Source organism: Telmatherina bonti (assembly GCF_933228915.1).
Source record: "Telmatherina bonti genome assembly, chromosome: 14".
Taxonomy (NCBI): Eukaryota; Metazoa; Chordata; class Actinopteri; order Atheriniformes; family Telmatherinidae; genus Telmatherina; species Telmatherina bonti.
Window position 1 is genome coordinate 37,981,920 of NC_136612.1, and position 27,322 is coordinate 38,009,241.

General features: G+C 51.0%; 1 protein-coding gene across 1 annotated transcript; it reads left to right on the forward strand.

Annotated features, from left to right (window-relative positions):
- Window positions 1-2,866: 2,866 nt before the first annotated feature.
- On the forward strand, window positions 2,867-5,878 carry LOC306765399 (keratin, type I cytoskeletal 50 kDa-like; the record flags this gene model as incomplete). The annotated part of the gene is made up of 8 exons (XM_079252847.1): window positions 2,867-3,271; window positions 3,457-3,539; window positions 4,181-4,337; window positions 4,698-4,859; window positions 4,935-5,060; window positions 5,386-5,460; window positions 5,539-5,687; window positions 5,767-5,878. The coding sequence occupies exons 1-8, from the start codon at window positions 2,894-2,896 to the stop codon at window positions 5,876-5,878; spliced, it is 1,242 nt and encodes a 413-aa protein (XP_079108973.1). The 5' UTR covers window positions 2,867-2,893.
- Between the last annotated feature and the right edge of the window lie 21,444 nt (window positions 5,879-27,322).

The window sequence follows — 27,322 nt, forward strand, 5'->3', positions numbered from 1 at the left end:
AATATTATCACACACTGGTAACCAGGTTAATTCATTACACAGTAACTAAATATTATCACACACTGGTAACCAGGTTAATTCATTACGCAGTAACTAAATATTATCACACACTGGTAACCAAGTTAATTCATTACGCAGTAACTAAATATTATCACACACTGGTAACCAGGTTAATTCATTACGCAGTAACTAAATATTATCACACACTGGTAACCAAGTTAATTCATTACACAGTAACTAAATATTATCACACACTGGTAACCAGGTTAATTCATTACGCAGTAACTAAATATTATCACACACTGGTAACCAGGTTAATTCATTACGCAGTAACTAAATATTATCCCACACTGGTAACCAGGTTAATTCATTATGCAGTAACTAAATATTATCACACACTGGTAACCAGGTTAATTCATTACGCAGTAACTAAATATTATCACACACTGGTAACCAGGTTAATTCATTACACAGTAACTAAATATTATCACACACTGGTAACCAGGTTAATTCATTACACAGTAACTAAATATTATCACACACTGGTAACCAGGTTAATTCATTACACAGTAACTAAATATTATCACACACTGGTAACCAGGTTAATTCATTACACAGTAACTAAATATTATCACACACTGGTAACCAGGTTAATTCATTACACAGTAACTAAATATTATCACACACTGGTAACCAGGTTAATTCATTACACAGTAACTAAATATTATCACACACTGGTAACCAGGTTAATTCATTACACAGTAACTAAATATTATCACACACTGGTAACCAGGTTAATTCATTACACAGTAACTAAATATTATCACACACTGGTAACCAGGTTAATTCATTACACAGTAACTAAATATTATCACACACTGGTAACCAGGTTAATTCATTACACAGTAACTAAATATTATCACACACTGGTAACCAGGTTAATTCATTACACAGTAACTAAATATTATCACACACTGGTAACCAGGTTAATTCATTACACAGTAACTAAATATTATCACACACTGGTAACCAGGTTAATTCATTACACAGTAACTAAATATTATCACACACTGGTAACCAGGTTAATTCATTACACAGTAACTAAATATTATCACACACTGGTAACCAGGTTAATTCATTACACAGTAACTAAATATTATCACACACTGGTAACCAGGTTAATTCATTACACAGTAACTAAATATTATCACACACTGGTAACCAGGTTAATTCATTACACAGTAACTAAATATTATCACACACTGGTAACCAGGTTAATTCATTACACAGTAACTAAATATTATCCATCTGATCACAGCTTTGTAGCCTAATTAGCAACACTTTTACATCCAACAATGTTGCACAACATACAATGTTCATTGCTAATAAACTTTTTCAATCTTTAAGTTTGATTAATTACTTATTGATCATCTTTTTACTGGAGACGCGATCTGAAAACACTCCATTGCTGCGATGCTACATGTTAGCATTGCTGTCATGCTACATGTTAGCATTGTTGCTACATGCTCCCATCTAGAAGAAGTCACCTGGAATCGTGATGACGTACGCCTGCGTGACCTGCAGCACAAACATGTCAGAGCTAAAAGGCGACGTTCCTTTCTGATCCCCCTGACAATCGTTGGGATTTATGTCGACTGAAAGAAAGCGAGGAATGCTCCCCGACTGTTCGGTGGGTCATGCAAACAGCATGGAAGCTTTTTAGTGTGTTGATGGAACCAGAACAAACTTCTCCCGACTGAACTTTGCACTGTTAAGCTCAACACCCAATCCAGATGAACATGGTCACACGGGCAACCAGAAATAACACCTGTTACCATGGATACGCAAAGGAACAGCGTGCAGAAACTGAACAGTTGAAGAGTTTGCAAATGTCTGCAGGCCTGATCCAGAACCACACTGAGGCCTTCCAGAGCCCTTCTTCCAGAAGTCTGGTGGTTTGTCCAACCTGCACTGAGCTGTTCTTTTGTCCTTCTGCAGCCTCCCAACAAGCCCTCCGAGTTCAGTCAGCAATGCGTTTCAGGATCAGTCGAGGGGATCCGGTTTGACGGACTCGGGATCGGATCTATGCTCTCTACGGACGTGGTTCCATTCGTCTCATCCAATGAGGAGCCTGGGATGAGAATCAGCACCTCCAAATCCGAGACCACGGTCTGCAGCAGGAAAAGGAAACGTCCTTCGCAAAATGAAGGAGTCCCAGTATGTCTGTTCTCATTCAGTTGTGAGGGAAGGATGGAGCAGGAGATCTACAGGAAGGATGTGGACATCCTGGTGAAGAAGGAGCTGAGCTGAAAGGTGCAGCTCCTTCTTCACCGGATGGAGTTGGAGCTTCCAGGTTCAGACCTGCGTTTCGTTTCGGCTGCTGTGTGATTAAACCTCAGTTTTCTCCGTCTGGAGCATGAAACCACCGGAGAGCCTGGAGAAGAGGGGAAAGTGACCACGTCCGACATCAAACACATTTCCTCCAGCTGCTTGTAGCTGCAACATGCGGCTTTAACTTTCACCTGCAGCCGCAGGCGGGTGCGACACACCTTCCCGTCTGACATTTATTTCATTCCAGTCAACGTCCTGCAGGGCTAAAGGTCTGCTTTCATAACTTGTCACACTTAAAGGTTGCAGCAGGCCTGCAGGTCTGAGAGCTTAGGCTGATAAAAGGCTGCATTTTTCCCGGACCCTACCCTCCACACCTAGCTCAGACCTCCCACCCCGCCCACATACCTGCTGTCAGGTACCTGCTGAGTGATCCGACCGCTCTGCGGCTCGAACGGCTTTAAATAGCAGCCAACTTTCACAGCACCTCACTCTCTCTCAGGAACACAGCATCACCATGGCCACCCTGGTCTCACGCTCTTCCTCACACTCTGTCAGGTCCTCCATGGCTGGCTCCGCCGGCTCCATGATGGGCGGCGGGCAGAAGATCTCCTCCATGAGGGCCGGCAGCGTGTACGGCGGCGCCGGAGGCTACGGGGTCCGCATCTCCTCCTCCTCCATGGGCGGAGGCTTTGGTGGCGGCTACTCGTCCTCTGTGAGCTACGGCTCATCCGGCATGGAGGACAACCTGATCGGCAACGAGAAGTTCACCATGCAGAACCTGAACGACCGCCTGGCCACCTACCTGGACAAGGTGCGCTCACTGGAGAAGGCCAACGCCGAGCTGGAGCTGAAGATCCGCAAGTTTGTGGAGAGCAAGGCCGGTCCCACTAGCCGGGACTACAGCGCCTTCTTCGCCACCATCTCTGATATCACCGGGAAGGTAAAGGCCATCATCCTCCTCCATCTTCCTCCTCCATCCTCCATCCTCCATCCTGCAGGTGCAGAGATGTTAGAAAACATTCCTGCTGATCATAATCTTTCCTTCATCATCATAAACTGGTTTTGAACTGGATGCAAACGCTTTTAACTGATGATGATCCTCTTGTGTCTACTTCCTGTCTCCAGATCCAGGGCGCCATCAGGGTGAACGGAGCCGTCCACCTCAACATTGACAACGCTCGCCTGGCGGCAGACGACTTCAGGACCAAGTGAGTGTAGAAGCAGGAAAATCCCGATCAGATTGTCCATAGACCCGATCAGATTGTCCATAGACCCGATCAGTCTGTCCATAGACCCGATCGGACTGTCCATAGACCCGATCGGTCTGTCCATAGACCCGATCGGACTGTCCATAGACCCGATCAGTCTGTCCATAGACCCGATCGGACTGTCCATAGACCCGATCGGTCTGTCCATAGACCCGATCGGACTGTCCATAGACCCGATCGGTCTGTCCATAGACCCGATCGGACTGTCCATAGACCCGATCGGTCTGTCCATAGACCCGATCGGACTGTCCATAGACCCGATCGGTCTGTCCATAGACCCGATCGGACTGTCCATAGACCCGATCGGACTGTCCATAGACCCGATCGGTCTGTCCATAGACCCGATCGGTCTGTCCATAGACCCGATCGGACTGTCCATAGACCCGATCGGTCTGTCCATAGACCCGATCGGACTGTCCATAGACCCGATCGGACTGTCCATAGACCCGATCAGATTGTCCATAGACCCGATCAGATTGTCTCATTTATCAGTTTTTATTCACTGATTGATCTTTGATTTGTCAGGTTTCACATGTGCAGAGCATTCAGTCATGCTGTCTTGGCTCCGCCCCTTCCTGCAGGTACGAGAACGAGCTGGCCATGCGGCAGTCGGTGGAGGCCGACATCAGTGGGCTGAAGAAGGTTCTGGATGATCTGACGCTGGCAAGGACCGACCTGGAGATGCAGATCGAAGGCCTGAGGGAGGAGCTGATCTTCCTGAAGAAGAACCACGAGGAGGTGAGCGGGAACGACCGGAGATGAAGGTGTTTGGCGGATGGAGGCAGCTTATGCCTCCGTTGCAAAACAATCTGACCGTTACAGGAAGAAAGTTTGGTTCCTACAGCAGGCGGGATCCAAGGTGCAGCTGCTGATTTCCTCCCATTCTGAGGGAAGAAGCATCTCTGTTGGATGGAGAGGGCTGGTCCCGTTTTGGTCACATGATCGCAGGTGTGACGCAGGTTTAGCAGGTTTAGCAGGTTTAGCAGGTTTTACAGACTGCAGTTCCCCTACCAGACCAGCAGGGGGAACCACTCATGGATCACAGATCAGATCAAATATATCTGGACATGAAGTCTGAAGAAGCTTGTTTGTTTGCAGGAGATGCTTTCCATGCGCACTCAGATGTCCGGTCAGGTGCATGTTGAGGTGGACGCCCCCCCCGGACAGGACCTCACTAAGATGATGGCTGAGATCAGAGAGCACTACGAGTCTGTCGCCTCCAAGAACATGAAAGACCTGGAGACCTGGTACCAGACCAAGGTACGAGCGCAGCATCACTTCCTGTCCACGGACCACCATGTCCATCCCTGACTGAGGTGTTTGTGTCCTGAGCAGACCGAGGCCCTGAACAAGGAGGTGATGATCCAGACCACCACGCTGCAGACGTCCAGGAGCGAAGTGACCGAAGTCAAGCGTTCACTGCAGACTCTGCAGATCGAGCTGCAGTCCATGCTGGGCTTGGTGAGCGCCACACACACACACACACACATACACACACACACTCAGATGTTTCAGACATCAGCAGGTAAACCAGGTCAAACTGCCGTGTCAGGAGTCGCCATGATGGTCGCCATGGAAATGAACATGGTGACGTAGCGGATCCACGGAGGACGGATGTCAGGTTTCCTTCTCTGACAGTGTGTGTGTAACTGTGTGTGTAAAGGTGTGTGTAAAGGTGTGTGTAACTGTGTGTGTGTGTGTGTTTGTGTGTAAAACGGGTGTGTGCGTGTGTGTAATGGGTTTGTGTGTAACGGGTGTGTGTGTGACGGTGTGTGTGTGTCTGCAGAAAGCGTCTCTGGAGACGACCCTGGCTGAGACTCAGAACAGATACTCCATGCAGCTCTCTGGGTACCAGATGCAGGTGAGTCGTGTTAACTGTCGGTTCGGATGGAGGGGCATGTGGGCGGAGCTACAGCCTCACCTGTGCTTGGATTTGCAGGTGACCATGCTGGAGGAGCAGCTGGTGCAGCTGAGGGCCGACCTGGAGCGGCAGGGCCAGGAGTACCAGATGCTGCTGGACATCAAGACCAGGCTGGAGATGGAGATCGCCGAGTACAGGAGGCTGCTGGACGGGGGAACGGTCAGCAGGTGAGGCTCGCGCAGGTGAACCGTTACAACTGAGCCGACAGGTGATGCTCAGCTCATCTGTCCTGTGATTGGTCAACAGCTCTTCGACAACAACCACGACCAGGAGGGTGGTGACTGTGGTGGAGCAGGTGGTGGATGGGCAGGTGGTCTCGTCCTCCTCGTCAACATCATCCTCCGCCTTGACCAGCTGAGCCAGCCAATCAGGACGTCCGTCTTCTCTCTGTGCTCTGACCTCAGATCAACTGTGAAAATAAAGGAGAGTCTGAATCTATGTTTGCCTTCATTTTCTTTCTGCGTTTCACTGAACCTCCAGCAGAACCTCGAGCAAAAACCCGTACTAGAGGTGGTGCATGATCATCATCATCTTCACCTTTATTCAGTCTGATATTATAAAGTCGGAACGTGACATTATGTCCTGCTGAAAAACAGAAGCTACTTATCAAAAACTACAACGAATAAACATAAAATAAACCTGAAAGCAACTAATAAGTTAAAAATAAAGCAGAAGATAGAAAAGAAAATCATCCCTGAAGTGAAATTACCGGAGAAACCATCCTGTTAAAACCAAGACGGTTCCACACGTTCCTAAATCAGATTCCCTATGGAGGTATTACACAGAGTATTATGGGATAGATGGAGTCACAGCTTAAACTGAAATCATGTGAATGTTATTAAATCCATATTAAATATACAATCCCAGCTGGTGTTTCAATGCCTGATCGGTTACCCTGGCAACCAGCAGTGATGAGGTATAAAGCCAACGTAGCCAATGGCCAACATGGTCAACGTGGCCAACATAGTCAGTGTGGCCAACATGGCCAATGTAGCTAACATAGCCAACATGGACAACGTGGCCAACGTGGCCAATGTAGCTAACATAGTCAATGTGGCCAATGTAGCTAACATAACCAACGTGGTCAATGTAGCTAACATAGCCAACGTGGCCAATGTAGCTAACATAGTCAATGTGGCCAATGTAGCTAACATAACCAACGTGGTCAATGTAGCTAACATAGCTAACGTGTCCAATGTGGCCAATGTAGCTAACATAGCCAACGTGGCCAATTTAGCTAACATAGTCAATGTGGCCAACGTGGCCAATGTAGCTAACATAGCGAACGTGGCCAATGTAGCTAACATAGTCAACGTGGCCAACGTGGCCAATGTAGCTAACATAGCCAACGTGGACAACGTGGCCAATGTAGCTAACATAGTCAATGTGGCCAACGTGGCCAATGTCGCTAACATAGTCAACGTGGCCAACGTGGCCAATGTAGCTAACATAGCAAACGTGGACAACGTGGCCAATGTAGCTAACATAGTCAATGTGGCCAACATGGCCAATGTAGCTAACATAGTCAATGTGGCCAATGTTGCCAATGTAGCTAACATAGCCAACGTGGCCAATGTGGCCAATGTGTTCACCATGGCAAGGCGACTTACTCGATCACCAATATTCTCCTTGTCCCCCTGCTACTGATCCAGCTGCACTGGCTGCCCATCACTTATAGAGGACACTTCATAATCCTGGTTCTAACCGAAAGAGCCCGACAGGACAAGGCTCCAGGCAATGTTAGTGACCTTTTAAAGCCTTTCATTCCCAGCAGGTCTCTGAGATCTGCTAACCAGGTTCTGCTGGATGTTTTACATACGTGGTTTAAAACAAAAGGTGAAAAGTCTTTGCAGTGGTGGTCCCTGCTGTGTGGAACTCCTCTTCCTCTCAGCCTGAGATTGGCTGAGTCACACAAACAACGTACTGACTCTGCCGCCATCTTAGATTGCCTCAACCAGCACGGTGTGTTATAAAGCCGATTGGTCACTTTGGCAGCCAGGGGTGGTGCGTTATAAATCCTGATGTTTTTTTCTTTAATATTTAGCTTTTATATTTTTAATTTTCTTTTATAATTATTATTCTTTATATAATCTTTAAAATAATAACTCCATATCGCCAGTGGTAATATTGATCTGACACTGACAGTGTTTAGTGCTTTTAGCGGAATAAAAATGGCTCCACAGCGCCTGTGTTGGGACCAGGGGCCTCGTTTCTAGAACCTGGTCTACCTGTCCCCGATGGAGGACCTGGTCTGCCTGTTCTGATGGAGGACCTGGTCTGCCTGTCCCCGATGGAGTACCTGGTCTACCTGTCCCCAATGGAGTACCTGGTCTACCTGTCCCCACTGCAGGACCTGGTCTACCTGTCCCCGATGGAGGACTTGGTCTACCTGTCCCCGATGGAAGACCTGGTCTACCTGTCCCCGATAGGGGACACCTTCTGGGCTTCTCTACGGCAAGCCGTTGGTAAGATTCTGCTTTGCCTTTTCCTCCCGTATCCTAGCAACAATGTGAGTCCGTTGTACCGTGTAAATATTTCCTGCACCATGCCGACGGTCTGCGTTTGTCCTCAGAGGACCAGGTTGGTTCATGTTCTGCTTGGAGGGATGGTCCTGCTGGACAGGCGATGGTTCTAAAGGAAAAACATCAACATTGGCAGGTGGTTGTCATGACAACGTTAAACCGTCCGGGAACTGATACCAGTCATGTAGATGAGGGTGTGGGTGTCCGCCGCAGGTTATGACTGCCTACCGACCCCACGGCGCCCGATGCTGCCAGGTACAGCTGGACACAGTTTCCCTCCCTGCAACAGTCCCTTTGTTCAGATCCAGGAGACTATTGATCCCATAATCTGATCACAATTATGAAGTGAAACTCCAGTAATTAAATTTCTGGTTTCAGACAAGTTTGATCCGCATGAAGGATTTCTGCTTCCAGCTCAGGGAAAAACTGAAATATGGACCCAATAAAGGAGCACGTAGTTTAGTTTCCTTTATGAAATCATTTGGATTCTGTTCCTGACTGACCAGACATCTGGCGCCGCCTGGTGGGCTCCAGAGTCCCTGCAGAGGCCTGGTCCTGGTCCTGCCTCCGTCTGCAGAGATCAGGTTGTTCTTCACAAAGTGTTCTGCGTTAGAACTGCAGGTTGATGTTGGGAAGGAAAGATGAGGGCGTGCGGGAGTGAATGGATTGTGAATGGAATGTAAGAAAGTAGAGGTGGGGAGGAGGTTTGTATGGGTAGAGTGGAAGTGGGGTGGGGGAGTGTGCAGTGGGGTGTGTGTGAATAAAGGGGGAGTATGTAAGTGGGGTGTAGAGGGGGAGGGACATGATTGGAGGTGTGGGCACGTACAGGAGGTAGGGTATGAATGGAGATGGAAAGGTGAGTTGGGAGGAGTGGATGATTTGAGGTGTGGTAGGGATGTTTGTGGGATGGGGTGTGTGTGGGATGGAGTGTGTGTGCTGATAAATAAGGGAGTGAACTGGGGGTAAGGAGGGGCGGGGCCACATTGGCATGATCTTCTCTGAACACGTTCCACTCTGTATGTTCTGCATGTGACACAGTCACTGAGTCGTCTGCAGGATTATTCACTAACAGCAGCAAGTTTTCATTGTCTCCCATTAATATTTAACCTGATAGTTTATGGTGCTCCTGACACTTGATAGTCTAGTCCTCTGCAGGGGGAATTAGAATCTAAGATTGGCCTGTTTGTGTCTATGTGTGTGAATATGTAAGTACATGCGTCCATATAGGCAAATGTGTATGGTCCTATATGCGTACGTTTATGCAGATGTCTGTTTTTTCCTTCTTTCTATTTCTATCTTTGTGTTCTTCTCTATCTCTACGAGGTGTTTTCTTTCTCTTTCCATTTATCTTTCTGTTGCTCGTACCCTCTCTGGTCTGGTCCAGCAGTAGAAACTCAAAAATTTACACAAAATAAATAAATGAAATAAAAATCTAGAAAATCAAGGGGATCATCATAACAGTAATGCTTCCCTTGGCAAAGTTAATCTGCTCAGCAGAACACAGCATCCAGACCATCATTCTGCTGCCTAAATGCTGGACAAGACAAAAAAAAATTTAAAAAAAAGAACTGCAGGTTGATAAAAGTTTAGGAAGAGCAGAAATGTTTCTGCCGCCATGATGTTTCAGACGTTTCAGGTGGGAAAGCCGCCGGTTAAATCTGGAGACGCTGAAAGAAAAGCAGCTTTCTGATTGGTCTGCAAAAATCTGAGCTCATCTTCAGATACCTGGAAACAGTCGCTGAGTCATCATCCTATAGGTCCTCCAGGTGAGTCGTCCAGGTGAGTCGTCCAGGTGAGACCTCCAGGTGAGACGTCCAGGTGAGACGTCCAGGTGAGACCTCCAGGTGAGACCTCCAGGTGAGTCGTCCAGGTGAGACCTCCAGGTGAGTCGTCCAGGTGAGACCTCCAGGTGAGTCTTCTAGGTGAGTCGCCCAGGTGAGACCTCCAGGTGAGACCTCCAGGTGAGTCGTCCAGGTGAGACCTCCAGGTGAGACCTCCAGGTGAGTCGTCCAGGTGAGACCTCCAGGTGAGTCGTCCAGGTGAGACCTCCAGGTGAGTCGTCCAGGTGAGACCTCCAGGTGATTCGTCCAGGTGAGACCTCCAGGTGAGTCGTCCAGGTGAGACCTCCAGGTGAGTCTTCTAGGTGAGTCGCCCAGGTGAGACCTCCAGGTGAGACCTCCAGGTGAGTCGTCCAGGTGAGACCTCCAGGTGAGTCGTCCAGGTGAGACGTCCAGGTGAGACCTCCAGGTGAGTCGTCCAGGTGAGTCGTCCAGGTGAGACCTCCAGGTGAGTCGTCCAGGTGAGACCTCCAGGTGAGTCGTCCATGTGAGACCTCCAGGTGAGTCTTCTAGGTGAGTCGCCCAGGTGAGACCTCCAGGTGAGTCGTCCAGGTGAGACCTCCAGGTGAGACCTCTAGGTGAGTCGTCCAGGTGAGACCTCCAGGTGAGTCGTCCAGGTGAGACCTCCAGGTGAGTCTTCCAGGTGAGTCGCCCAGGTGAGACCTCCAGGTGAGTCTTCTAGGTGAGACATCCAGGTGAGACCTCCAGGTGAGACCTCCAGGTGAGTCTTCTAGGTGAGACCTCCAGGTGAGACATCCAGGTGAGACCTCCAGGTGAGTCTTCCAGGTGAGTCTTCCAGGTGAGACCTCCAGGTGAGTCTTCCAGGTGAGACCTCCAGGTGAGTCTTCTAGGTGAGACCTCCAGGTGAGTCGTCCAGGTGAGACCTCCAGGTGAGTCTTCTAGGTGAGTCTTCCAGGTGAGTCTTCCAGGTGAGACCTCCAGGTGAGACCTCCAGGTGAGTCTTCTAGGTGAGACCTCCAGGTGAGTCTTCCAGGTGAGACCTCCAGGTGAGTCTTCTAGGTGAGACCTCCAGGTGAGTCTTCCAGGTGAGACCTCCAGGTGAGACCTCCAGGTGAGTCTTCTAGGTGAGACCTCCAGGTGAGTCGTCCAGGTGAGTCGTCCAGGTGAGTCTTCCAGGTGAGTCTTCTAGGTGAGTCTTCCAGGTGAGACCTCCAGGTGAGACCTCCAGGTGAGTCTTCCAGGTGAGATCTCCAGGTGAGTCGTCCAGGTGAGGACAGGTCCACGGTGCCCCTTCAGGCCTCTCCGTACCAGAACCCAGAGCAGCTTCGTTTCTCTGCAGTTCATGAACACATTCTTTACTTCTAGCTTCCCTGCCTTCATGTGTCGTGGATTTCCATTTCTCCAGTTTCCCAAAGACTCCTGCAGTGACGTTCAGCGTTCTCTCTGGTTTCAGGCCCAACCATCCAGAAGCTTCCTGTCCAGAGCTGGAGAGAACCGGACCAGACTGCCAGCGAGTTGGGATGAAGGTCTGACGGAACCAAGTGATAAATGTTCTGCAGGCCAGATGAAAACGTCCCGCCTCGCCCCAACGCGGTGCCGTAGGACTGGGACCTGGAAAACCGGCAGGTCTGCTGAAAGTGCTGCTTGGTTTGGACTAGTTAGGGTTAGGACTAGTTAGGGTTAGGGTTTGGACTAGTTAGGGTTAGGGTTTGGACTAGTTAGGGTTAGGGTTTGGACTAGTTAGGGTTAGGTTTAGTATTAGTTACAGTTAGTTAAAATAACCCTGACCCAGTCAGATCTTCCTCCACACGCTACAGCTTAATGCTGAAATATTCAGCTCAGAGTGGAGACGGATGGAGGGGCTGGCTTTGTGGGGATCGGAGGGGAGGTGTGTGGTGGGGCGGGGGGGACATCTTGTTCCCAGTGCACTGGGATGTGGACCAGTCCTCTGTCACCATTGTTCAGGCCCCCTACCTGTGGGGTTGGGAGGTTTAGGGGCCTGTGTCCTGTCCACCCTGGGTGCCTGGTACCCGGCAGGGCCTGCATCTGCCGGTCTCGGCCCCCTGGGGCTTGTGCCCACTGACTGTGGGGGGGCTCTGGCCGGGGCCTCCCTCTGGCCCCTCGTGGCCGGGCGGTGGGCTGACTCTGGGGTGGGGGGGCTGGGGTCTGTGTCGGTGGTGGCTACCGTTGTGCGAAGACGCCTCCGTGTGTTCTGCATGTGACACTGAGTCGTCCTGCAGGTTTACTCACTAACACACACTTTCCCTTCATTTAGTTCTGTGTGTGTTTCTGTGTCAACTCAGTCAAACCAGCATCGATTCTCAATCAATAAAATGAAAAAACTAAATGCTCGGTTCTGCTGGCATGAGGACAAATGTCCCACATTAATGTCTGCAAACCATCATTTTTCTGAAGTCTAACTTTATTTAAACAGCATCAGTTCACAGCAAACAGCATGTTCTGAACATCCCGTTAGAAGCGGTCAAGTTGGATCCAAACATCCCCATGAAACCGGAATATTTCTGGGATCGTCATGGTGGACATCCTCCTCCTGTGTGGGTTTCCTGCCTCCACCTTCCTCATGTCTTCCTCCTCCTCCTCTGGCTGCTGGCTTCAGGAAAGACTTTCACGAGGCGGTCGGACTGCTACAAAATGTTTCCTGATGATGGATGGTTCGGTTCCTTCTCTGATGCAGATCATGACCTCTAAACCGCTCCCGTTTCATGAACCCCCTCCCTTCTCTGCCTCAGGCGGCTGTCAGCCCTAGCTCATCGTAAACTGCAGGGTTTTATGTTCTGACAGGCTCCGCTCAAACCAGAGAACTGAGGCTGTTCTGGAACCAGAGCTTAAAAAGATCCGTTCTGCTGACGACCAGCAGGGTATCGCTGGTTCCTGCCAGGACCAGAACGCTGGTTCAGATTCCTGATCTGCAGGTTTCTGTCCAGACTTGAACATGTCAGCATCGTTGGTGCTGACTGACAGGAAGATTACTCGACGCCAGCATCAGGTGGGGCTCAGGCGGCACAGGAAAACTACCACGGGCAAGGCCGCCTTAATGCACAGGTTTACCCGGACTGAAGCCTAGGGGCCCACGGAGTGTAGGGGCTGATCATGTTTGGGACGAAGTTACACAAAAAGTCAGACTGTTATGTAACTGGTCAGTCCTCCTGTCAGTCAGCGTCCTGTGCAAGTTTCAGACTGCTCATTAAGGTTTGGGGTTAAGGTTAGGGTTAACCCTAACTCAAACAAACCAGTTGCCACTTATTTAGAGCTACATGTGGAGGAAGGGAACGGGTCTACCGAACTTCTCAGCCCAGGAGCCCGTCAGCAGATTAGTCACCCAGCAGCACCTCCAGAACTCCGTCTGAACAACTGATCAATAACTCTGATCGATAGCTTAACCAGTCACGTCCATCTCGTGGCTCAGCAAAGATCCAACTTTTCTGACTTAAAGCCTTTTCCATAAGGCTCATCTGACTGGTTGACCAGTTGATATTAACATTTCATACAGATGCTAAGAGTCAGCAGAACGGCAACGAGTCAGCAAAACGACAACGACTCAGCAGAACGGCAACGAGTCAGCAGAACGACAACGACTCAGCAGAACGACAACATGTCAGCAGAACGACAACGACTCAGCAGAACGGCAACGAGTCAGCAGAACGGCAACGACTCAGCAAAACGACAACGACTCAGCAGAACGACAACGAGTCAGCAGAACGAAGAGTCAGCAGAACGACAACGAGTCAGCAGAACGGCAACAAGTCAGCAGAACGACGAGTCAGCAGAACAACAACGAGTCGGCAGAACGGCAACATGTCAGCAGAACGACAACGAGTCAGCAGAACGACACCGAGTCAGCAGAACGTCAACGACTCAGAAGAACGACAACGACTCAGCAGAACGATGAGTCAGCAGAACGACAACGAGTCAGCAGAACGACAACGAGTCAGCAGAACGGCAACGACTCAGCAGAACGATGAGTCAGCAGAACGACAACGAGTCAGCAGAACGGAAACGACTCAGCAGAACGACGAGTCAGCAGAACGACAACGAGTCAGCAGAACGACGACGAGTCAGCAGAATGAAGAGTCAGCAGAACGACAACGAGTCAGCAGAACGACAACGAGTCAGCAGAACGGCAACGACTCAGCAGAACGATGAGTCAGCAGAACGACAACGAGTCAGCAGAACGGCAACGACTCAGCAGAACGACGAGTCAGCAGAACGACAACGAGTCAGCAGAACGACGACGAGTCAGCAGAACGACAACGAGTCAGCAGAACGACGACGAGTCAGCAGAACGACGACGAGTCAGCAGAACGACAACAAGTCAGAAGAACGACAACGAGTCAGCAGAACGACAACGAGTCAGCAGAACGACAAGAAGTCAGCAGAACAAGAACGACTCAGCAGAACGACAACGAGTCAGCAGAACGGCAACAAGTCAGCAGAACGACGAGTCAGCAGAACGAAGAGTCAGCAGAACAACAACGAATCGGCAGAACGGCAACGAGTCAGCAGAATGACAACATGTCAGCAGAACGACAACGAGTCAGCAGAACGACACCGAGTCAGCAGAACGACAACGAGTCAGCAGAACGAAGAGTCAGCAGAACGACAACGAGTCAGCAGAACGACAACGAGTCAGCAGAACGGCAACGACTCAGCAGAACGATGAGTCAGCAGAACGACAACGAGTCAGCAGAACGGCAACGACTCAGCAGAACGATGAGTCAGCAGAACGACAACGAGTCAGCAGAACGGCAACGACTCAGCAGAACGACGAGTCAGCAGAACGACAACGAGTCAGCAGAACGACGACGAGTCAGCAGAACGACGACGACTCAGCAGAACGACAACGAGTAAGCAGAACGACGACGAGTCAGCAGAACGACGACGAGTCAGCAGAACGACGACGAGTCAGCAGAACGACAACAAGTCAGAAGAACGACAACGAGTCAGCAGAACGACAACGAGTCAGCAGAACGAGAAGAAGTCAGCAGAACAAGAACGACTCAGCAGAACGACAACGAGTCAGCAGAACGGCAACAAGTCAGCAGAACGACGAGTCAGCAGAACGAAGAGTCAGCAGAACAACAACGAATCGGCAGAACGGCAACGAGTCAGCAGAATGACAACATGTCAGCAGAACGACAACGAGTCAGCAGAACGACACCGAGTCAGCAGAACGACAACGAGTCAGCAGAACGAAGAGTCAGCAGAACGACAACGAGTCAGCAGAACGACAACGAGTCAGCAGAACGGCAACGACTCAGCAGAACGATGAGTCTGCAGAACGACAACGAGTCAGCAGAACGGCAACGACTCAGCAGAACGATGAGTCAGCAGAACGACAACGAGTCAGCAGAACGGCAACGACTCAGCAGAACGACGAGTCAGCAGAACGACAACGAGTCAGCAGAACGGCAACGAGTCAGCAGAACGACAACGAGTCAGCAGAACGACGACGAGTCAGCAGAACGACAACGAGTCAGAAGAACGACAACGAGTCAGCAGAACGACAACGAGTCAGCAGAACGACAACGAGTCAGCAGAACGACAAGAAGTCAGCAGAACAAGAACGACTCAGCAGAACGACAACGAGTCAGCAGAATGGCAACGAGTCAGCAGAACGACAACGAGTCAGCAGAACGACGAGTCAGCAGAACGACGAGTCAGCAGAATGACGAGTCAGCAGAATGAAGACGAGTCAGCAGAACGACGAGTCAGCAGAACGACAACGAGTCAGCAGAACGGCAACGACTCAGCAGAACGACGAGTCAGCAGAACGACAACGAGTCAGCAGAACGACGACGAGTCAGCAGAACGACGACGAGTCAGCAGAACGACAACGAGTAAGCAGAACGACGACGAGTCAGCAGAACGACGACGAGTCAGCAGAACGACGACGAGTCAGCAGAACGACAACAAGTCAGAAGAACGACAACGAGTCAGCAGAACGACAACGAGTCAGCAGAACGAGAAGAAGTCAGCAGAACAAGAACGACTCAGCAGAACGACAACGAGTCAGCAGAACGGCAACAAGTCAGCAGAACGACGAGTCAGCAGAACGAAGAGTCAGCAGAACAACAACGAATCGGCAGAACGGCAACGAGTCAGCAGAATGACAACATGTCAGCAGAACGACAACGAGTCAGCAGAACGACACCGAGTCAGCAGAACGACAACGAGTCAGCAGAACGAAGAGTCAGCAGAACGACAACGAGTCAGCAGAACGACAACGAGTCAGCAGAACGGCAACGACTCAGCAGAACGATGAGTCAGCAGAACGACAACGAGTCAGCAGAACGGCAACGACTCAGCAGAACGATGAGTCAGCAGAACGACAACGAGTCAGCAGAACGGCAACGACTCAGCAGAACGACGAGTCAGCAGAACGACAACGAGTCAGCAGAACGGCAACGAGTCAGCAGAACGACAACGAGTCAGCAGAACGACGACGAGTCAGCAGAACGACAACGAGTCAGAAGAACGACAACGAGTCAGCAGAACGACAACGAGTCAGCAGAACGACAACGAGTCAGCAGAACGACAAGAAGTCAGCAGAACAAGAACGACTCAGCAGAACGACAACGAGTCAGCAGAATGGCAACGAGTCAGCAGAACGACAACGAGTCAGCAGAACGACGAGTCAGCAGAACGACGAGTCAGCAGAATGACGAGTCAGCAGAATGAAGACGAGTCAGCAGAACGACGAGTCAGCAGAACGACAACGAGTCAGCAGAACAACAATGACTCAGCAGAACGACGAGTCAGCAGAATGACGAGTCAGCAGAATGATGACGAGTTAGCAGAACGACAACGAGTCAGCAGAACGACAATGACTCAGCAGAACGACAACGACTCAGCAGAACAACGAGTCAGCAGAACGGCAACAAGTCAGCAGAACGACAACGAGTCAGCAGAACAGCAACGAGTCAGCAGAACGGCAACGAGTCAGCAGAACGACAACGAGTCAGCAGAACGACAACGAGTCAGCAGAACGACAACGAGTCAGCAGAACGACGAGTCAGCAGAATGATGACGAGTCAGCAGAATGACAAAGAGTCAGCAGAACGACAATGAGTCAGCAGAACGGCAACAAGTCAGCAGAACAACGAGTAAGCAGAACGGCAACAAGTCAGCAGAACGACGAGTCAGCAGAACGGCAACGACTCAGCAGAACGACGAGTCAGCAGAACGACAACGAGTCAGCAGAATGGCAATGAGTCAGCAGAACGACAACGACTCAGCAGAACGGCAACGACTCAGCAGAACGGCAACAAGTCAGCAGAACGACAACGACTCAGCAGAACGACAACGACTCAGCAGAACGGCAAGTACTCAGCAGATCGACGAGTCAGCAGAACGACGAGTCAGCAGAACGACAACAACTCAGCAGAACGACAACAACTCAGCAGAACGACAACGACTCAGCAGAACGACGAGTCAGCAGAACGGCAACACATCAGCAGAACAACGAGCCAGCAAAACGGCAACGAGTCAGCAGAACGACGACGAGTCAGCAGAACGACAACGAGTCAGAAGAACGACAACGAGTCAGCAGAACGACAACGAGTCAGCAGAACGACAACGAGTCAGCAGAACAACAAGAAGTCAGCAGAACAAGAACGACTCAGCAGAACGACAACGAGTCAGCAGAATGGCAACGACTCACCAGAACGACAATGAGTCAGCAGAACGACGAGTCAGCAGAACGACGAGTCAGCAGAATGACGAGTCAGCAGAATGAAGACGAGTCAGCAGAATGACAACGAGTCAGCAGAACGACAATGACTCAGCGGAACGACGAGTCAGCAGAATGACGAGTCAGCAGAATGACGACGAGTCAGCAGAACGACAACGAGTCAGCAGAACGACAATGACTCAGCAGAACGACAATGACTCAGCAGAACGGCAACGAGTCAGCAGAACGACAACGACTCAGCAGAATGACAACGACTCAGCAGAACGGCAACGTCAGCAGAACGACAACGAGTCAGCAGAACGACAACGACTCAGCAGAACGACAACATGTCAGCAGAACGACAACGACTCAGCAGAACGACAACGACTCAGCAGAACGGCAACGTCAGCAGAACGACAACGAGTCAGCAGAACGACAACGACTCAGCAGAACTACAACGAGTCAGCAGAACGGCAACGAGTCAGCAGAACGACAACGACTCAGCAGAACGACAACATGTCAGCAGAACGACAACGACTCAGCAGAACGACAACGTCAGCAGAACGGCAACGAGTCAGCAGAACGGCAACAAGTCAGCAGAACGGCAACGAGTCAGCAGTACGACAACAACTCAGCAGAACTACAACAACTCAGCAGAACGACAACGACTCACCAGAACGACGAGTCAGCAGAACGGCAACACGTCAGCAGAACAACGAGCCAGCAGAACGGCAACGACTCAGCAGAACGACAACGAGTCAGCAGAACGAAGAGTCAGCAGAACGACAACGAGTCAGCAGAACGGCAACAAGTCAGCAGAACGACGAGTCAGCAGAACAACAACGAGTCGGCAGAACGGCAACATGTCAGCAGAACGACAACGAGTCAGCAGAACGACACCGAGTCAGCAGAACGTCAACGACTCAGAAGAACGACAACGAGTCAGCAGAACGAAGAGTCAGCAGAACGACGAGTCAGCAGAACGACAACGAGTCAGCAGAACGGCAACGACTCAGCAGAACGATGAGTCAGCAGAACGACAACGAGTCAGCAGAACGACAACGAGTCAGCAGAACGGCAACGACTCAGCAGAACGATGAGTCAGCAGAACGACAACGAGTCAGCAGAACGGCAACGACTCAGCAGAACGACGAGTCAGAACGACAACGAGTCAGCAGAACGACGACGAGTCAGCAGAATGAAGAGTCAGCAGAACGACAACGAGTCAGCAGAACGACAACGAGTCAGCAGAACGGCAACGACTCAGCAGAACGATGAGTCAGCAGAACGACAACGAGTCAGCAGAACGGCAACGACTCAGCAGAACGACGAGTCAGCAGAACGACAACGAGTCAGCAGAACGACGACGAGTCAGCAGAACGACAACGAGTCAGCAGAACGACGACGAGTCAGCAGAACGACGACGAGTCAGCAGAACGACGACGAGTCAGCAGAACGACAACAAGTCAGAAGAACGACAACGAGTCAGCAGAACGACAACGAGTCAGCAGAACGACAAGAAGTCAGCAGAACAAGAACGACTCAGCAGAACGACAACGAGTCAGCAGAACGGCAACAAGTCAGCAGAACGACGAGTCAGCAGAACGAAGAGTCAGCAGAACAACAACGAATCGGCAGAACGGCAACGAGTCAGCAGAATGACAACATGTCAGCAGAACGACAACGAGTCAGCAGAACGACACCGAGTCAGCAGAACGACAACGAGTCAGCAGAACGAAGAGTCAGCAGAACGACAACGAGTCAGCAGAACGACAACGAGTCAGCAGAACGGCAACGACTCAGCAGAACGATGAGTCAGCAGAACGACAAAGAGTCAGCAGAACGGCAACGACTCAGCAGAACGATGAGTCAGCAGAACGACAACGAGTCAGCAGAACGGCAACGACTCAGCAGAACGACTAGTCAGCAGAACGACAACGAGTCAGCAGAACGACGACGAGTCAGCAGAACGACGACGACTCAGCAGAATGAAGAGTCAGCAGAACGACAACGAGTCAGCAGAACGACAACGAGTCAGCAGAACGGCAACGACTCAGCAGAACGATGAGTCAGCAGAACGACAACGAGTCAGCAGAACGGCAACGACTCAGCAGAACGACGAGTCAGCAGAACGACAACGAGTCAGCAGAACGACGACGAGTCAGCAGAACGACGACGAGTCAGCAGAACGACAACGAGTAAGCAGAACGACGACGAGTCAGCAGAACGACGACGAGTCAGCAGAACGACGACGAGTCAGCAGAACGACAACAAGTCAGAAGAACGACAACGAGTCAGCAGAACGACAACGAGTCAGCAGAACGAGAAGAAGTCAGCAGAACAAGAACGACTCAGCAGAACGACAACGAGTCAGCAGAACGGCAACAAGTCAGCAGAACGACGAGTCAGCAGAACGAAGAGTCAGCAGAACAACAACGAATCGGCAGAACGGCAACGAGTCAGCAGAATGACAACATGTCAGCAGAATGATGACGAGTCAGCAGAATGACAACGAGTCAGCAGAACGACAATGAGTCAGCAGAACGGCAACAAGTCAGCAGAACGACGAGTCAGCAGAACGGCAACAAGTCAGCAGAACGACGAGTCAGCAGAACGGCAACGACTCAGCAGAACGACGAGTCAGCAGAACGACAACGAGTTGGGGCGGCTGTAGCTCAGGAGGAAGAGCAGTTGTCCTTCAACAGGTAAGTTGAGGGATCGATTCCAGGCTTCCCCTGAAATGCCGAAGTGTCCTAGGGCAAGACACTGAACCCCAAACTGCCCCCCGATGTGCCTATCGGGGTATAAGTGTGTAGAATGAGTGTGTGTGTGAATGTGACAAGTAGTGTAAAGCGCTTTGAGTGGTCTGTATGACTAGAAAAGCGCTATAGAAGTACAAGTCCATTTACCATTTACCATTTAGCAGAATGGCAATGAGTCAGCAGAACGACAACGACTAAGCAGAACGACAACGACTCAGCAGGACGGCAACGACTCAGCAGAACGGCAACGAGTCAGCAGAACGGCAACGAGTCAGCAGAATGATGACGAGTCAGCAGAACGACGAGTCAGCAGAACGACAACGAGTCAGCAGAACGACGAGTCAGCAGAACGACAACTAGTCAGCAGAACGACGACGAGTCAGCAGAACGACGACGAGTCAGCAGAACGACGACGACTCAGCAGAACGACGACGAGTCAGCAGAACGACAACGAGTCAGCAGAATGACAAGAAGTCAGCAGAACAAGAACGACTCAGCAGAACGACAACGAGTCAGCAGAATGGCAACGACTCACCAGAACGACAACGAGTCAGCAGAATGGCAACGACTCAGCAGAACGGCAACGAGTCAGCAGAACGACAACGAGTCAGCAGAACGACGAGTCAGCAGAATGACGAGTCAGCAGAATGAAGACGAGTCAGCAGAATGACAACGAGTCAGCAGAACGACAACGAGTCAGCAGAACGACGATGACTCAGCAGAACGACGAGTCAGCAGAATGACGAGTCAGCAGAATGACGACGAGTCAGCGGAACGACGACGAGTCAGCGGAACGACGACGAGTCAGCGGAACGACAACGAGTCAGCAGAACGACAACGAGTCAGCAGAACGACAACGAGTCAGCAGAACGACAAGGAGTCAGCAGAACAAGAACGACTCAGCAGAACGACAACGAGTCAGCAGAATGGCAACGACTCACCAGAACGACGAGTAAGCAGAATGAAGACGAGTCAGCAGAATGACAACGAGTCAGCAGAACGACAACGAGTCAGCAGAACGACAACGAGTCAGCAGAACGACAAGAAGTCAGCAGAACAAGAACGACTCAGCAAAACGACAACGAGTCAGCAGAATGGCAACGACTCACCAGAACGACAACGAGTCAGCAGAATGGCAACGACTCAGCAGAACGGCAACGAGTCAGCAGAACGACAACGAGTCAGCAGAACGACGAGTCAGCAGAATGACGAGTCAGCAGAATGAAGACGAGTCAGCAGAATGACGACGAGTCAGCAGAATGACAACGAGTCAGCAGAACGACAACGAGTCAGCAGAACGACAATGACTCAGCAGAACGACGAGTCAGCAGAATGACGAGTCAGCAGAATGACGACGAGTCAGCAGAACGACAATGACTCAGCAGAACGACAATGACTCAGCAGAACGACAACGACTCAGCAGAACGACAACGACTCAGCAGAACGACGAGTCAGCAGAATGACGAGTCAGCAGAATGAAGACGAGTCAGCAGAATGACGAGTCAGCAGAACGACAACGAGTCAGCAGAACGACGATGACTCAGCAGAACGACGAGTCAGCAGAAAGACGAGTCAGCAGAATGACGACGAGTCAGCAGAACGACGACGAGTCAGCAGAACGACAATGACTCAGCAGAACGACAACGACTCAGCAGAACGACAACGACTCAGCAGAACGACGAGTCAGCAGAATGACGAGTCAGCAGAATGAAGACGAGTCAGCAGAATGACAACGAGTCAGCAGAACGACAACGAGTCAGCAGAACGACGATGACTCAGCAGAACGACGAGTCAGCAGAATGACGAGTCAGCAGAATGACGACGAGTCAGCAGAACGACGACGAGTCAGCAGAACGACGACGAGTCAGCGGAACGACAACGAGTCAGAAGAACGACAACGAGTCAGCAGAACGACAACGAGTCAGCAGAACGACAACGAGTCAGCAGAACGACAAGGAGTCAGCAGAACAAGAACGACTCAGCAGAACGACAACGAGTCAGCAGAATGGCAACGACTCACCAGAACGACGAGTCAGCAGAATGGCAACGACTCAGCAGAACGGCAACGACTCACCAGAACGACAACGAGTCAGCAGAATGGCAACGACTCAGCAGAACGGCAACGAGTCAGCAGAACGACAACGAGTCAGCAGAACGACGATGACTCAGCAGAACGACGAGTCAGCAGAATGACGAGTCAGCAGAATGACGACGAGTCAGCAGAACGACGACGAGTCAGCGGAACGACGACGAGTCAGCGGAATGACAACGAGTCAGAAGAACGACAACGAGTCAGCAGAACGACAACGAGTCAGCAGAACGACAACGAGTCAGCAGAACGACAAGGAGTCAGCAGAACAAGAACGACTCAGCAGAACGACGAGTCAGCAGAATGGCAACGACACACCAGAACGACGAGTCAGCAGAATGGCAACGACTCAGCAGAACGGCAACGAGTCAGCAGAACGACAACGAGTCAGCAGAACGACGAGTCAGCAGAATGACGAGTCAGCAGAATGAAGACGAGTCAGTAGAATGACAACGAGTCAGCAGAAAGACAACGAGTCAGCAGAACGACAAGAAGTCAGCAGAACAAGAACGACTCAGCAAAACGACAACGAGTCAGCAGAATGGCAACGACTCACCAGAACGACAACGAGTCAGCAGAATGGCAACGACTCAGCAGAATGGCAACGAGTCAGCAGAACGACAACGTCAGCAGAATGACGAGTCAGCAGAATGAAGACGAGTCAGCAGAATGACGAGTCAGCAGAACGACAACTAGTCAGCAGAACGACAACGAGTCAGCAGAACGACGACGAGTCAGCAGAACGACGACGAGTCAGCAGAACGACGACGACTCAGCAGAACGACGAGTCAGCAGAACGACGACGAGTCAGCAGAACGACGACGAGTCAGCAGAACGACGACGAGTCAGCAGAACGACAACGAGTCAGAAGAGCGACAACGAGTCAGCAGAACGACAACGAGTCAGCAGAACGACAAGAAGTCAGCAGAACAAGAACGACTCAGCAGAACGACAACGAGTCAGCAGAATGGCAACGACTCACCAGAACGACAACGAGTCAGCAGAATGGCAACGACTCAGCAGAACGGCAACGAGTCAGCAGAACGACAACGAGTCAGCAGAACGACGAGTCAGCAGAATGACGAGTCAGCAGAATGACGACGAGTCAGCAGAACGACAACGAGTCAGCAGAACGACGATGACTCAGCAGAACGACGAGTCAGCAGAATGACGAGTCAGCAGAATGACGACGAGTCAGCAGAACGACGACGAGTCAGCGGAACGACGACGAGTCAGCGGAACGACAACGAGTCAGCAGAACGACAACGAGTCAGCAGAACGACAACGAGTCAGCAGAACGACAAGGAGTCAGCAGAACAAGAACGACTCAGCAGAACGACAACGAGTCAGCAGAATGGCAACGACTCACCAGAACGACGAGTAAGCAGAATGGCAACGACTCAGCAGAACGGCAACGAGTCAGCAGAACGACAACGAGTCAGCAGAATGACGAGTCAGCAGAATGACGAGTCAGCAGAATGAAGACGAGTCAGCAGAACGACAACGAGTCAGCAGAACGACAACGAGTCAGCAGAACGACAAGAAGTCAGCAGAACAAGAACGACTCAGCAAAACGACAACGAGTCAGCAGAATGGCAACGACTCACCAGAACGACAACGAGTCAGCAGAATGGCAACGACTCAGCAGAACGGCAACGAGTCAGCAGAACGACAACGAGTCAGCAGAACGACGAGTCAGCAGAATGACGAGTCAGCAGAATGAAGACGAGTCAGCAGAATGACGACGAGTCAGCAGAATGACAACGAGTCAGCAGAACGACAACGAGTCAGCAGAACGACAATGACTCAGCAGAACGACGAGTCAGCAGAATGACGAGTCAGCAGAATGACGACGAGTCAGCAGAACGACAATGACTCAGCAGAACGACAATGACTCAGCAGAACGACAACGACTCAGCAGAACGACAACGACTCAGCAGAATGACGAGTCAGCAGAATGACGAGTCAGCAGAATGAAGACGAGTCAGCAGAACGACAACGAGTCAGCAGAACGACGATGACTCAGCAGAACGACGAGTCAGCAGAATGACGAGTCAGCAGAATGACGACGAGTCAGCAGAACGACGACGAGTCAGCAGAACGACAATGACTCAGCAGAACGACAACGACTCAGCAGAACGACAACGACTCAGCAGAACGACGAGTCAGCAGAATGACGAGTCAGCAGAATGAAGTCGAGTCAGCAGAACGACAACGAGTCAGCAGAACGACGATGACTCAGCAGAACGACGAGTCAGCAGAATGACGAGTCAGCAGAATGACGAGTCAGCAGAATGACGACGAGTCAGCAGAACGACAACGAGTCAGAAGAACGACAACGAGTCAGAAGAACGACAACGAGTCAGCAGAACGACAACGAGTCAGCAGAACGACAACGAGTCAGCAGAACGACAAGGAGTCAGCAGAACAAGAACGACTCAGCAGAATGACAACGAGTCAGCAGAATGGCAACGACTCACCAGAACGACGAGTCAGCAGAATGGCAACGACTCAGCAGAACGGCAACGACTCACCAGAACGACAACGAGTCAGCAGAATGACAACGAGTCAGCAGAACGACAACGAGTCAGCAGAACGACGATGACTCAGCAGAACGACGAGTCAGCAGAATGACGAGTCAGCAGAATGACGACGAGTCAGCAGAACGACGACGAGTCAGCGGAACGACGACGAGTCAGCGGAACGACAACGAGTCAGAAGAACGACAACGAGTCAGCAGAACGACAACGAGTCAGCAGAACGACAACGAGTCAGCAGAACGACAAGGAGTCAGCAGAACAAGAACGACTCAGCAGAACGACGAGTCAGCAGAATGGCAACGACTCACCAGAACGACGAGTCAGCAGAATGGCAACGACTCAGCGGAACGACAACGAGTCAGAAGAACGACAACGAGTCAGCAGAACGACAACGAGTCAGCAGAACGACAACGAGTCAGCAGAACGACAAGGAGTCAGCAGAACAAGAACGACTCAGCAGAATGACAACGAGTCAGCAGAATGGCAACGACTCACCAGAACGACGAGTCAGCAGAATGGCAACGACTCAGCAGAACGGCAACGACTCACCAGAACGACAACGAGTCAGCAGAATGGCAACGACTCAGCAGAACGGCAACGAGTCAGCAGAACGACAACGAGTCAGCAGAACGACGAGTCAGCAGAATGACGAGTCAGCAGAATGAAGACGAGTCAGCAGAATGACAACGAGTCAGCAGAACGACGATGACTCAGCAGAACGACGATGACTCAGCAGAACGACGAGTCAGCAGAATGACGACGAGTCAGCAGAACGACGACGAGTCAGCGGAACGACGACGAGTCAGCGGAACGACAACGAGTCAGAAGAACGACAACGAGTCAGCAGAACGACAACGAGTCAGCAGAACGACAACGAGTCAGCAGAACGACAAGGAGTCAGCAGAACAAGAACGACTCAGCAGAACGACGAGTCAGCAGAATGGCAACGACTCACCAGAACGACGAGTCAGCAGAATGGCAACGACTCAGCAGAACGGCAACGAGTCAGCAGAACGACAACGAGTCAGCAGAACGACGAGTCAGCAGAATGACGAGTCAGCAGAATGAAGACGAGTCAGCAGAATGACAACGAGTCAGCAGAACGACAACGAGTCAGCAGAACGACAAGAAGTCAGCAGAACAAGAACGACTCAGCAAAACGGCAACGACTCAGCAGAATGGCAACGAGTCAGCAGAACGACGAGTCAGCAGAATGACGAGTCAGCAGAATGAAGACGAGTCAGCAGAATGACGACGAGTCAGCAGAATGACAACGAGTCAGCAGAACGACAACGAGTCAGCAGAACGACGATGACTCAGCAGAACGACGAGTAAGCAGAATGACGAGTCAGCAGAATGACGACGAGTCAGCAGAACGACAATGACTCAGCAGAACGACAATGACTCAGCAGAACGACAACGACTCAGCAGAACGACAACGACTCAGCAGAACGACAACGACTCAGCAGAACGACAACGTCAGCAGAACGGCAACGAGTCAGCAGAACGGCAACAAGTCAGAAGAACGAAGAGTCAGCAGAACGACAACGAGTCAGCAGAACGGCAACAAGTCAGCAGAACGACGAGTCAGCAGAACGAAGAGTCAGCAGAACAACAACGAGTCGGCAGAACGGCAACGAGTCAGCAGAATGACAACATGTCAGCAGAACGACAACGAGTCAGCAGAACGACACCGAGTCAGCAGAACGACAACGAGTCAGCAGAACGAAGAGTCAGCAGAACGACAACGAGTCAGCAGAACGACAACGACTCAGCAGAACGATGAGTCAGCAGAACGACAACGAGTCAGCAGAACGGCAACGACTCAGCAGAACGACGAGTCAGCAGAACGACAACGAGTCAGCAGAACGGCAACGAGTCAGCAGAACGACAACGAGTCAGCAGAACGACGACGAGTCAGCAGAACGACAACGAGTCAGCAGAACGACAACGAGTCAGCAGAACGACAACGAGTCAGCAGAACGACGACGAGTCAGCAGAACGACAACGAGTCAGAAGAACGACAACGAGTCAGCAGAACGACAACGAGTCAGCAGAACGACAACGAGTCAGCAGAACGACAAGAAGTCAGCAGAACAAGAACGACTCAGCAGAACGACAACGAGTCAGCAGAACGGCAACGAGTCAGCAGAACGACAACGACTCAGCAGAACGACAACATGTCAGCAGAACGACAACGACTCAGCAGAACGACAACGTCAGCAGAACGGCAACGAGTCAGCAGAACGGCAACAAGTCAGCAGAACGGCAACGAGTCAGCAGTACGACAACGACTCAGCAGAACGACGAGTCAGCAGAACGGCAACACGTCAGCAGAACAACGAGCCAGCAGAACGGCAACGAGTCAGCAGAACGGCAACGAGTCAGCAGAACGGCAAC